Source organism: Triticum aestivum, chromosome 2B (genome assembly GCF_018294505.1).
Source record: "Triticum aestivum cultivar Chinese Spring chromosome 2B, IWGSC CS RefSeq v2.1, whole genome shotgun sequence".
Classification (NCBI taxonomy): Eukaryota; Viridiplantae; Streptophyta; class Magnoliopsida; order Poales; family Poaceae; genus Triticum; species Triticum aestivum.
In genome coordinates this window covers 476,728,992-476,742,727 of record NC_057798.1, presented here as the reverse complement: position 1 = coordinate 476,742,727, position 13,736 = coordinate 476,728,992, and the positions used below count along the sequence as shown (strand labels likewise).

At 44.8% G+C, this 13,736-nt stretch overlaps 1 protein-coding gene and 1 non-coding gene across 2 annotated transcripts; both read left to right on the top strand.

Annotated features, from left to right (window-relative positions):
• The first annotated feature begins 6,932 nt into the window (after positions 1-6,932).
• Positions 6,933-7,014, top strand: TRNAS-AGA (transfer RNA serine (anticodon AGA)). The gene has a single exon. It is a non-coding gene; the product is annotated as a tRNA-Ser (tRNA).
• Positions 7,015-10,822: 3,808 nt separating this feature from the next.
• LOC123041429 (endoglucanase 11-like) lies at positions 10,823-13,137 on the top strand. The gene is made up of 4 exons (XM_044464039.1): positions 10,823-11,062; positions 11,195-11,698; positions 11,804-11,953; positions 12,043-13,137. The coding sequence occupies exons 1-4, from the start codon at positions 10,829-10,831 to the stop codon at positions 12,679-12,681; spliced, it is 1,527 nt and encodes a 508-aa protein (XP_044319974.1). The 5' UTR covers positions 10,823-10,828; the 3' UTR covers positions 12,682-13,137.
• The last annotated feature ends 599 nt before the right edge of the window (positions 13,138-13,736 follow it).

The following is a 13,736-nucleotide window of genomic DNA, read 5'->3' as shown; positions in this document are numbered from 1 at the left end:
AGCAATATGACAATGACGAAACATGTCATAGTAAACGGAACAGTGGAAAGTTGCATGGCAATATATCTCGGAATGGCTATTGAAATGCCATAATAGGTAGGTATGGTGGCTGTTTTGAGGAGGGTAATGGTGGGTGTATGGTTTCGGCAAAAATTGTGCGACACAAGAGAGGCTAGCAATGGTGGAAGGGTGAGAGTGCGTATAATCCATGGACTCAACATTAGTCATAAAGAACTCACATAATTATTGCAAAATTTTACAAGTCATCAAAACAAAGTACTACACGCATGCTCCTAGGGGAAGGGTTGGTAGGAGTTAACCATCGCGCGATCCCGACCTCCACTCATAATGAAGACAATCAATAAATAAATCATGCTCCGACTTCATCACATAACGGTTCACCATACGTGCATGCTATGGGAATCACAAACTTTAACACAAGTATCTCTCAAATTCACAACTACTCACTAGCATGCCTCTAATATCACCATCCTCATGTCTCAAAACAATCATAAAGAATCAAACTTCTCATAGTATTCAATGCACTTTATATGAAAGTTTTTATTATATCCTTATTGGATGCCCATCATATTAGGACTAAATTCATAACCTAAGCAAATTACCATGCTGTTATAAAAGACTCTCAAAATAATATAAGTGAAGCATTAGAGTTCATCTATTTCTTCAAAATAAAACCACCGCCGTTCTATAAAAAGATATAAGTGAAGCACTAGAGCAAATGACAAACTACTCTGAAAGATATAAGTGAATATCAATGAGTAGTCGAATAATTATGTAATTATGTGGAGACCCTCTAACATTTAAGAATTTCAGATCTTGGGATATTATTCAAACAACAAGCAAAACAAAAGAAATAAAATGACGCTCCAAGCAAAACACATATCATGTGGTGAATAAAAATATAGCTCCAAGTAAAGTTACCGATGAACGAAGATGAAAGAGGGGATTCCATCCGGGGCATCCCCAAGCTTAGGCTCTTGCCACTCCTTATTCCATAGTCCATCGAATCTTTACCCAAAACTTGAAAACTTCACAACACGAAACTCAACAGCAAACTCGTAAGCTCCGTTAGTACAAGAAAATAAAGCACCACTTAGGTACTGTTGTGAACTCATTATAAATTCATATTGGTGTAATATCTACTGTATTCCAACTTCTCTATGGTTCATACCCTCCGATACTACTCATAGATTCATCAAAATAAGTAAACAACACATAGAAAACATAATCTGTCAAAAACAGAACAGTCTGCAGTAATCTGTATCATTCAAATACTTCTGTAACTCCAAAAATTCTGAAATAAATTGGTGGACCTGAGGAATTTGTCTATTAATCATATTCAAAAATAATCAACCTAAAAGAACTCTCCAGTAAAAAATGGCAGCTAATCTCGTGAGTGCAAAAGTTTCTGTTTTTTACAGCAAGATCGCATAGACTTCACCTAAGTCTTCCCAAAGGTTCTACTTGGCACAAACACTAATTAAAACATAAAACCACATCTAAACAGAGGTTAGATGAATTATTTATTACTAAACAGTAGAAAAAAGCAAAGAACAAAAATAAAATTGGGTTGCCTCCCAACAAGCGCTAACGTTTAACGCCCCTAGCTAGGCATGATGATTTCAATGATGCTCACATAAAAGATAAGAATTGAAACATAAAGAGAGCATCATGAAGAATATGAATAGCACATTTAAGTCTAACCCACTTCCTATGCATAGGGAATTTGTGAGCAAACAATTTATGGGAACAATAATCAACTAGCATAGGAAGGCTAAACAAGCATAACTTTAAAACTTTAAGCACATACAGAGGAAACTTGATATTATTGCAATTCCTACAAGCATATATTCCTCCCTCATAATAATTTTTAGTAGCATCATGAATGAATTCAACAATATAACCATCACATAAAGCATTCTTTTCATGATCTATAGGCATAGAAAATTTACTACTCTCCACATAAGCAAAATTCTTCTCATTCGGAATAGTGGGAGCAAACTCAACAAAATAACTATCATGTGAGGCATAATCCAATTGAAAATTAAAATCATGATGACAATTTTCATGGTTATCTTTATTCTTTATAGCATACGTGTTATCACAATAATCATCATAAATAGGAGGCATGCTTTCATCATAATAAATTTGCTCATCAAAACTTGGGGGACTAAACATATCATCTTCATCAAACATAGCATCCCCAAGCTTGTGGATTTGCATATCATTAGCATCATGGGTATTCAAAGAATTCATACTAACAACAGTACAATCATGCTCATAATTCACATATTTTATGCCAAGCATTCTATGTATTTCTTCTTCTAGGACTTGAGCACAATTTTCCTTCCCATCATTTTCACGAAAGACATTAAAAAGATGAAGCATATGAGGCAACCTTAATTCCATTTTTTGTAGTTTTCTTTTATGGACTAAACTAGCAATAAAACAAGAAACTAAAAGATTCGATTGCAAGATCTAAAGATATACCTTCAAGCACTCACCTCCCCGGCAACGGCGCCAGAAACTGCTTGATGTCTACTACACAACCTTCTTCTTGTAGACGTTGTTGGGCCTCCAAGTGCAGATGTTTGTAGGACAGTAGCAAATTTCCCTCAAGTGGATGACCTAAGGTTTATCAATCTGTGGGAGGCGTAAGATGAAGATGGTCTCTCTCAAACAACCCTACAACCAAATAACAAAGAGTCTCTTGTGTCCCAAACACACCCAATACAATGGTAAATTGTATAGGTGCACTAGTTCGGCGAAGAGATGGTGATACAAGTGCAATATGGATGGTAGGTATAGGTTTTTGTAATCTGAAAATATAAAAACAGTGGTAACTAATGATAAAAGTCAGTGTAAACGGTATTGCAATGCTAGGAAACAAGGCCTAGGGTTCATACTTTCACTAGTGCAAGTTCTCTCAACAATAATAACATAATTGGATCATATAACTATCCCTAAACATGCAACAAAGAGTCACTCCAAAGTCACTAAAAATGGAGAACAAACGAAGAGATTATGGTAGGGTACGAAACCACCTCAAAGTTATCCTTTCTGATCAATCTATTCAATAGTCCGTAGTAAAATAACATGAAGCTATTCTTTTTGTTCGATCGATCATAGAGTTCGTACTAGAATAACACCTTAAAACCCAAATCCACCAAAACCCTAATGTCACCTAGATACTCCAATGTCACCTCAAGTATCCGTGGGCATGATTATACAATATGCATCACACAATCTCAGATTCATCTATTCAACCAACACAAAGTACTTCAAAGAGTGCCCCAAAGTTTCTACCGGGGAGTCAAGACGAAAACGTGTGCCAACCCCTATGTATAAGTTCATTGAACCCGCAAGTTGATCACCAAAACATACATCAAGTAGATCACGTGAATATCCCATTGTCATCACAGATAAGCACGACAAGACATACATCAAGTGTTCTCAAATCCTTAAAGACTCAATCCGACAAGACAACTTCAAGGGGAAAACTCAATTCATCACAAGAGAATAGAGGGGGAGAAACATCATAAGATCCAACTATAATAGCAAAGATCGCGATACGTCAAGATCGGATCACCTCAAGAACACGAGAGAGAGAGAGAGAGAGAGAGAGAGAGAGAGAGAGAGAGAGAGATCAAACACACAGCTACGGGTACATACCCTCAGCCCCGAGGGTGAACTACTCCCTCCTCGTCATGGAGAGCGTCGGGATGATGGAGATGGCCACCAGTGATGAATTCCCCCTCCGGCAGAGTGCCGGAACAGGCTCCCGAGAGGTTTTTGGTAGCTACAGAGGCTTGCGGTGGCGGAACTCCGGATCTAGGTTATTTTCTGGAGGTTTCAGTATTTATAGGAATTTTTGGCGTCGAGAACAAGTCAGGGAGGTCTCCGGGCTGTCCACGAGACACGGGGGTGCGCCCAGGGGGGTGGGCGCGCCCCCACCCTCGTGGGCAGCCCGGGACTCTTCTGGCCCAACTCTTTCACTCTAGGGGCTTCTTTTGGTCCATCAAAAATTGGCACGTCAATTGGACTCCGTTTGGTATTCCTTTTCTGTAAAACTCAAAAACAAAGAGAAAACAGAAACTGGCACTGGGCTCTAAGTTAATAGGTTAGTCCAAAAAATCATATAAAATAGCATATAAATGCATATAAAACATCCTAGATGGATAATATAATAGCATGGAACAATAAAAAATATAGATACGTTGGAGACGTATGATTCTTCGAAGAACTGGTTTTCTGAAGAATTTCTTAAGATCTCTCATTCACTACCTCTAGTCGATTAATCATTCTTACAATTGGCATCAGAGCAAGATGGTCCATTGTTCTGTGTGTTTTGCTTTAACCACTTGAAGTTTTAGTTATGTCGACTAAAGAAAATTTCAATACTTCCGCCAAGCGCCCAATCTTGATGGCCCAAACTACCTGTATTGGAAGAATAAATGTGAATGCACCTTAATGATGTCAGTGAAGAACTCTGTAGAGTGATTGTAGAAGGTTAAGTGATTCTTGGACCATCCAACGTTACTCACGACGACAAATGAAATAGACAACATGATGCTCAAGCTAAGGACCTCATATGTGATTGCCTCATCAAAGGTAGTATAGTCACATCAGCTCTATGAAGATTGTCAAGAAAATATGAGATTGGCTATAAACATCAATGAAGGTATCTCAACAGGGTTGATAAGGTCATGTTCTTTTATGTGCCCTGTGTTCAATTAAAGGTAAAATAAATGGCACAACAAGAAATTCATAGCATGTATAGTAAACTCCCGACTCTACAAAATGTGTGTCCTTGAAAGTTAACCACATATAGACCACTATAATATTTGTGATGTTTTTTAAAAAGGAATATTGTACTATTTTACAACAAAAGATACTAGATTTGGATGGCATGGTTCTGTTACAAATAGCAAGGAAACATGGACAATCAAGACCATGGTATTTCTTTCCTTTTTAACACAGCACAGACACATATGCTCATACAAATGCATATACACTCACCCCTATGAATGCACACACGCACACCCTACCCCTACGAGCACCTTCGAGAGACTAAGTCGGCACATTATCTTGAGATTGATGAAGTCATCATAGGCGTCTTCATAATCGACATGAATGTCTCCTCCCACTGAACGCGCATCGCCAAAAGGCCTGAAATAAATTCAGGAAAATCTGAGCACCAGTTTCAAGTCTAGGATTTGAACTCTGATGGGTTGAGGATACTACTATCCTACTAACCATCCAACCATAGGTTAGTTCGCAAGACCTTGCTATTTCATAAGTACTACTAGATACTTATTCCTTTTTTCAAATAGAGAGGACAAGATACATGGTCATACTGTAATTTCTATTAGTCTTCAAAGATGTGAATTGGGCCCTCGTCTAGATCTAGCAAAGACATCATACATGTGTTGCATTTAGAGCAAAATTTTACTTCGACTGGGGATAGAAATATGAAACCTTTAGTCATATAACCAAATTAGCTTATGCCTTAATCAATCTACTTTGGAAACTATTTGCTTTGTGAATTAAAAATATATGAAATTAAATATTGATATTCATGCATTTAGATTGTCTATTGGTCAGTTGAGCAAGCACTAATCAAAATGAGGGGAGGGGGCTGAAGCGTTCCAACAGCTAAATAATTTGTTCATGGTAGGGAGCTACAATAGTGATCGATTTGCACAGGAAGAAGATGGAGATCTGTGTCTAGCTTCTCCTTCATATCCGAAGACGTGGAAGACCTAGCTGATAAGCTTCTTGATGGGCACGCTGCCATGGGAGTTTGCGCTCCGAATGGCTAGAGCTGAGCTAACGTTAATTGGTCGTGGGGAGTAGTGCATGATACGTCCAGTGAAGAAACTTGGTTTAAATAAATGGATGTGACTTTGGGTTCGTACTATCCATGTGTTATAGTTAAATTTCTAAATCACAAGTCATCGTCGGAACGATATGCATAACATGGAAAAATGGGGAAAGTCTAAGGGAATTGCCATTTTGTTACTCAGACATATATATATATGTGTGTGTGTGTGTGTAGACACACACACACCATATTACTTTCTCTGCGTTTCTTGTGGACACAAAAGCGTTATCTTTGTTGACATCGAAGAATAAGGAGACAAATATTGTCATTGCACTACATGCATCTTGTGAATAAGAATTTTAATATGTCACTATCTCTCAAGATTGGCTAGAAGCATTTCATTTGTAACACAGAGGTACAATGTACTACTCTTGAAGTGGTGACAATGCTAGAGCAAAGGGGTAAAGAGAATGGAAGTCAAGAGGTAGGAGGGCCCGGATGAAATATGTTACTTTGTTTTCATACAAGGATATGGTGGTTAAGGAGACATGACGATTGCCAAGGACGAAAGAAGTGGGAGAAAACCGATCCCTATATTAATTGAAACCACATGCCATCATAAACGACATACATTTGGGTCTATATTTTTTATTTCGTAGCAGCACATAGGCATTCAACTAGGCTTTACTAAACTGGCCGCTTGCTTTTATAAGTAGTGTTGTTGTCTTTTACCGTAACAAACAAAGAAGCATACATTGAGATGTCTTGAATCATCATATATTTTCTTGTTAATATGAGTACTAATTGATAGACTAGGGAAAATTGATTTATTAAATACTCCCTCCGTCCCAAAATACTTGTCGGAAAAATGGATAAAAATAGATGTATCTGCAACTAAAATACATCTAGATACATCCATTTGTCCGACAAGTATTTCCGGACGGAGGGAGTAATATGTTTTGCTGTCATAATGCTGACCGCGAAGTACGAAACACGACAGTCACGTTTAGCGCTGCGGATTATGGAGATCATAGGCCTGACAATAACGCCATATATATTAAGCTGGGCGCAGTCCCAAACACAAGCGGTGGACGTGCCAGAGTGGTTATTGGGTATGACTAGAAATCATATGGGCTTTGCCCGCGTAGGTTCGACTCCTACCGTCCACGCCTTTTTTTATGCATATAAATGCCTCAGTTTCGTAGCAGATCACGCTGACCCAAGCTAGTGGAATATATTTTTTGTAATTTATCGTGTACATCTGGATATTTTCGCAAATTATATTTTACTATCTGCCAAGCTTTAAATCATGTTTTGCAATTCATCTGTGCTTTTGGATATTTTATTTAGCACTCTCTCCATTCCTACATATAGGTCTTTCTAAAGATTCAAATGGATTATCACATACGGATGTATATAGACATATTTTAGAGTAAAGATTCACTCATTTTGCTCTGTATGTAGTCATTTGTTGAAATATCTAGAAAGACAGATATTTAAGAACGGAGGAAGTATATTATATTGATCTGCCAAGCTTTACTAATTATTTGTACGAAATTCAACCAGATAAATTACTTCTTTTAAATTCCGGAGGAGTGGCGACAATATACTTAGATGGCCATCGAGGACCATATATGATTTGGGCGGAGTTGAACAAATATTAAAACAAAGAACAATTAGTGTTTTTTTCTTTTCAATAGAATTGAACAATTAGTTACTCTCTCTGTTTCTAAACATAAGTTTTTTTAGAGATTTAATACGAACTACATACAGATGTATATAGACTTTAGAAAGTAGATTCACTCATTTTGTTCCGTATATAGTCCATATTAATTTTTTTGAAAAGACTTATATTTAAGAACGGAGGAGGTAGTATTTATGTACAAACAAACTGAGTTCTTGTTTTTGGAAATATCATGGAATCCGATAATTAACTACTTCTGGCTTGCAATAATTGATTACTTTGTTTACAGTGAATAAACTATTAACGCAAAAAGTATAACGGACGAGTGTTCTAAGAAAGATATCTATATCCTTTTTTTCTATAATATGCATAAGCATGCGTATCATATATCATTTTAGCAATATTACCATGGAATAAAACTATGTTTTATCAGGCAAAAATAAAGAAGAAGCCGCAAAGAAGCCGGATACAACGCTTTTCGGCCATTACCACGCCAATCACAGGGATTAGCATTCACATCCACCGAACATACCCACCACGTGAACTACGATACATGCTACACCTATGTCAACCTCATGCCAAAGGCAATGAGCGAGGCAAGCCACATAGCAACTGAGTCACATCACAACCGACGCTGGAGACCTCTACAACAAGGCCAAGACTCGATGACAACACATACCAACTTACCCCACCCTTTGCGCCAAGAAGAAGTCGACAAGTGGACGACATGGCCTAGGAAGACCTAAAGATGATGTCGTCGGGAGGGCGCCGACGATGGTGTACATTGTGCCCTAGAGGCCCATGCCCAGAGTAGTAGCCGACACTGACTAGAGCCATGCCATCGGGACTCCTCGAGCTACAAGACGGCGCCTCCAAGGAGGGAACGACGCTATGACGTTGCAGCTGCCTGGTCCAGAGCTCGGACCAAGGGTTTCCCCTGAGCACGAGGGAGGGAGTCGAATCGGGGCCAAAGCAACACCTCCAAGGAGGGGACGACGCCCATGGACGTCGTCGTTGCTAGCCTCGGCGTCACGAAGCAGGGATCTCTCCCAGCCCAAGATCACAAAAACCCAAAGTTCTGGAGCTGCTCAATCAGGTCGACCAACACTATAGGAGGCGTCACATCACGCAGCACAACTGCCTCCACCATCTCCGCCACCACCTCGCACACGGAGCTGAAACCACCCACCGCCAAGACCACCATCAACAACCAAGCATCCAAGCCAACATGCCCGCCGGGCCTAGGCCACCAGTGCCAAGACCGCCTACAACCGAGAGGAGGCAGTGTGCCACCATCGCACTGGCCAGTGTCACCGGAGCAGCGCTCGCCCGGCACCATGCCCCACGGCCAAGGACAACCCCACCACACATGTCGCCTCGAGCCTCACCGGCGAGAGAGACAACACCACAATCCGCCATCCTCCGCCACAAGAGTCGCACATCCACCGCACCACCATCCACTTTCTCCACGGGGCGGCTACTCCGGTACCCCCTCTATCCTCCAGCCACAACCATGACAAGCCGAGCCGCCGCCCCTGCGCAGGCCCAGGTCCAGACGGGAGGAAGCCCCCTCGAGCCGCTGCCTGGACGACTACCTTCCTCCTCGAGCCACTGCTTCCTCCTGGACCACCGCCGACACCGCTCCTCCCGCCCGAGTCGCCCCAAGCTCACAGCCGACGACGGGTGCGCACCCAGCCGCCGCGCGAGCCTCCGCCTGATCTGGCGTCTCGCGCCACCCCGTCTGAATCAAAAGGGAGAGAGACCAGGCCCCGCTGCCGACGGCACCGCGTGGGCTTTGCTTGGTGACGCCCTTCGGCGGCAGCGGAGGGAGAGCAAGGTGGGGGAGGGTTGCGGCGGCGGGCTAGAGTTCCTCTTGGGTCGCCCGCGGGGGCACCCCGGGAGGGAGAGGGGCGCTTGGTAGACCAAATATCTATATCTGCAATATCAATTATATACAACATTACCAAGCGGTTAGCTTGGTAAACTACCGACAAAAAATTACAATAAACATATACCGCATGAAAAATATATTTCATGATGAATGTAATGGTATTGATTTGTTATTCTAAATGTTGATATATTTTGGGGCGTGCTACGCGTCCGCCGGCTGATCTTTTTAAAAGATCAGCAAGGTCGCCAGCCGTCGGATCTGGCTCATTGATCGGCCGACGTGCCTTCACCATTGCAACACGGCTCCTGTTGCAGAATTATTTCCGCAACACGGATATTGTTGCAGATTTTTCTTGCAACAACTGTTTTGTTGCAGAAATATTTTGCAATTGAAGTTTTGTTTCAATTTTTTTTTCAACTAAGATCTTGTTGCAGAATTTTTCGCAAGATAGGTTTTGTTGCAAAACATAAACCCATCATAGATCATTGCAACACCGCTTATGTTTCAAAAGCATAGTCCCTGTTGCATATAGGATGATATATAGGCCCTCACTTGACATGTGTCATTCAGGCAAGGTGGCCGACGCGGCCGCTGCAATCGGCCGGTTGATGGTAATCTTTTCCCATACATTTTTCTATAAATTTGCTTAAATTTTACAAAGTTTGACTAAAAGATGTAGTAGGCAGTATATTTTGGGACGGAAGGGGTAGTAATCACGTGCTTCTTATTTATTTATTTTGCATGACCAAACATGCAGAGTTCAGTCAGACATGCTTCAGTTGCACACGCAGAGCAGTCGCAAATTGGATTGGGCCACGAGATGACCTACATTACAGATGAGTGTGCGCCTTTTTCTGTTCTGATGTAGCCTGTACCGGCAGCAAGGCCGGTCAAGATTGCCACATTTACGCTTCTCCCTCTCCGTCGATTACCATGGCCACCTTTGAGTAACCCTTAAGATAGTACGCGAGCACCACCAGATAGGCTGCCAAGGATCGCACGACCCGGAGGCACCACACCGATCGAGAGGAGAACGCACTCCCAAAGAAGATGTGGAGACTCAATTATATACATAGTTTTCAGGACAGAGCGATTACGAGAACCGATCACTTTCACAGCAACAATCCAGAACCAAGTGTTCCTTGCCCATTATATAACATCCCCTGGGTCTGTTAGATTAGATACTTCGACCCCATGATCCATCGCTGTGACCCAGCTCGCGTTCCGGTGTAGGATCTCGAGAGCTCATGAGATAACATAAACAACTGCAACCTGGCTCCAGATTAATTTGGCGAAATCCTAGACGTCGTTGCAGCGAGCTTCTCCTAGCTCGTCGCATGTACTCTATAAATCATGGCCATGCACTGCAATGTCGCATTAGCCCAGGCGGTAGCAGTCGGGAGAGAAGATGAGCAATTCGGCTGCTTTGGCATCATCATCACGCTCACCCGTGGCTGTGTTTCTTGCCTTCTCCCTCGTCTGGCTCTCCAGCCACGTCCTTGCCGCCGGACACCCTGACTACACCGACGCGCTCACCAAGTCGTTGCTCTTCTTCCAGGGGCAGAGGTCCGGCCGCCTGCCGGCGGACCAGGCCGTCAAGTGGAGGTCCAACTCCGCCATGTCCGACGGCTCGGCCGCAAACGTGAGCAAGCGACGTCTCGCACGCACTGTGCCGCTTCTACTTGTGGCACATGCTTGGTTGTGGTCAACGTGCTGACCTAGAATTTGACTTTTGTTGACTCGGCTATGGTGGATGGGCGTACTTGGGCGGCAGGTCGACCTCACCGGCGGCTACTACGACGGCGGCGACAACGTCAAGTTCAATTTCCCCACGGCGTTCACCACGACCATGCTGTCGTGGAGCATCATCGAGTACGGTGGGCGGATGGAGGGGCGCGTTCACGACGCGCGCGCCGCTGTACGGTGGGCGACGGACTACCTCCTGAAGGCCGCCAAGACGACCCCGGGCAAACTCTACGTCGGAGTGGGCGACGCCGACGCCGACCACCGCTGCTGGGAGCGGCCGGAGGACATGGACACGCCGCGGAATGTGTACGAGGTGTCGGCGTCCGCCCCGGGGTCCGACGTCGCAGGGGAGACCGCGGCCGCGCTCGCCGCAGCCAGCCTGGTCTTCAAGGCCGCCGACCCGGACTACTCCAGGAGGCTGGTCGCGGCGGCCAGGGACGTAATGGCGTTCGCTTGGCAGCATCAGGGGAAGTACAGCGACCACGTCGGCGGCGGCGTGAGCAACTACTACCCGTCCTACTCCGGCTACAAGGTGCAAGTCAAATCCTTCAAAAGATCACGCCGTGCAACGAATTGAAAATCCTTATATAGTGCTCCTGCGTGTTTCCTGTCACGATTTTGCGTGCACGGTGTGCAGGACGAGCTCCTATGGGGATCCGCATGGCTGCTCTGGGCGACGAAGAACAGCTCCTACCTCAACGACCTCATCTCCCTCGGCGCCAACGACGGCGTCGACATGTTCAGCTGGGACAACAAGCTCGCCGGAGCGCGCGTTCTTCTGTCACGGGTAACTGAAACACACCATGCAACCCTTCAATGCCAATATGCCATCAAGTTCCACCCAGCTAACAAATTGCGTCCGTCCGGTCCGAGCAGAGAGCCCTGTTGGACGGGGACAAAAGGCTGGAACCCTTCACGCGTCAAGCGGAGGAGTTCATCTGCCGCGTCCTGCCCAAGTCCAGCTCCCCTTCGTCCACGACGCCGTACACGCCGGGCGGGCTGATGCACCGGTCGGGCAACGCCAACCTGCAGTACGTCGCCTCCGCGAGCTTCCTGCTCACCACCTACGCCAAGTACATGGCCGTCTCCAACCACGCCTTCTCCTGCCAGAACCTCCCCGTCACCTACAAGTCCCTGAGGGCACTGGCCAAGAGGCAGGTGGACTACGTGCTAGGCGACAACCCGCTGGGGATGTCCTACATGGTGGGCTACGGTGCGCGCTCCCCGCAGAGGATACACCACAGGGCGTCCTCCATGCCGTCCATGGCCGCGCACCCGGCGCACATCGGCTGCCAGGAGGGTTTCCAGAGCTACCTCTACGCCAGCGGCCCTAATCCCAACGTGCATACCGGCGCCATCGTCGGCGGGCCGGACCAGAACGACGCGTTCCCGGATGACCGCGCCGACTATGCGCGGTCGGAGCCCACCACGTACACCAACGCACCCCTGGTAGGTTGCCTCGCCTACTTTGCGGGCAGCTACAAGAAAGAAAAAAAAGAGACCAACCAAGGCTAACCCTCGTTGGCATTTATTTATAGAAGAAACTCCGCGAGCATCACGCGTTCAAGTCGGGATTTGAATTCGGATGGGCTAGCAGCAACCTCAGCTGCCAAGCCAACGGGTCGACGCCCCATCCTCGGCAGCTACAAGAAATGACTACGACGTAGAATCTTTCTACAGCGCTACCTCGGTCTCAAAATATAAGACATTTTTCAGTTTAATTTTAAACTGAAAAAAATACCTCCGTCTCTTATATTCTGAGACGAGGTAATTACTACTCCCTCCGTCCCTTAATGTAAGATGTTTTTTTGACACTATACTAATGTCAAAATACGTCTTACATTATGAGACGGAGGAGTATTTAGCTGATAAAAACAACTTACCAAGGTGTTTATTAAGCGTTTAGGAATTAAGTGTTCAGGAATTTGCAAGAAATCCCACGTTGGCAGTAATGAAACCATCTGGACCGCATTTGATCCCGAAATTGCTTCACGAACGACACAATCTGCGTGATCGTGAGAAGCAAATCTGACAATACATGACAGCGTTGGGTGGGAGGTGAGTGAAGTAATTTCGAGTATTGAAACCATCTAGACTGCATTTGAATCTTGAAATTGCTTCACATACGACACCATCTACGACGATATTTCCTTCCCAACTGCACTAGGATCAGCTTTGAATTATTATTTTTTGCCTAAACGCTGTTGGTGCTGTCACGTAGTATCAGGCGGGCGTCGGGCACAAAATTATCATCTATGTAGAAGAGCTCTTTGAATCTTAGCTCTTAACAAATATTCGTCCGGTTGCCTCGCTCGCTAACGCGCTTGTGCCTCGCGGCTCGTGCACGCGGGTCACGTAGCTCTGGGCCCCACGCACACCGCTTTCTCTCTTCTCTCCTTCGTCTTATCCCTCCTCACCGCAGCGTAGCCACACATTTGGTCGCCCGTCTCTCTCATCCCTCCTCCACCTCCGAACCCCGGCCATGGTCAGCCCACACGCATGGCAATCTTTTCCGGCGAGCGGCTTCCCAACGCGGTGCTCGTGCAGCTCCTGCCTCCCAAACGTTGTGG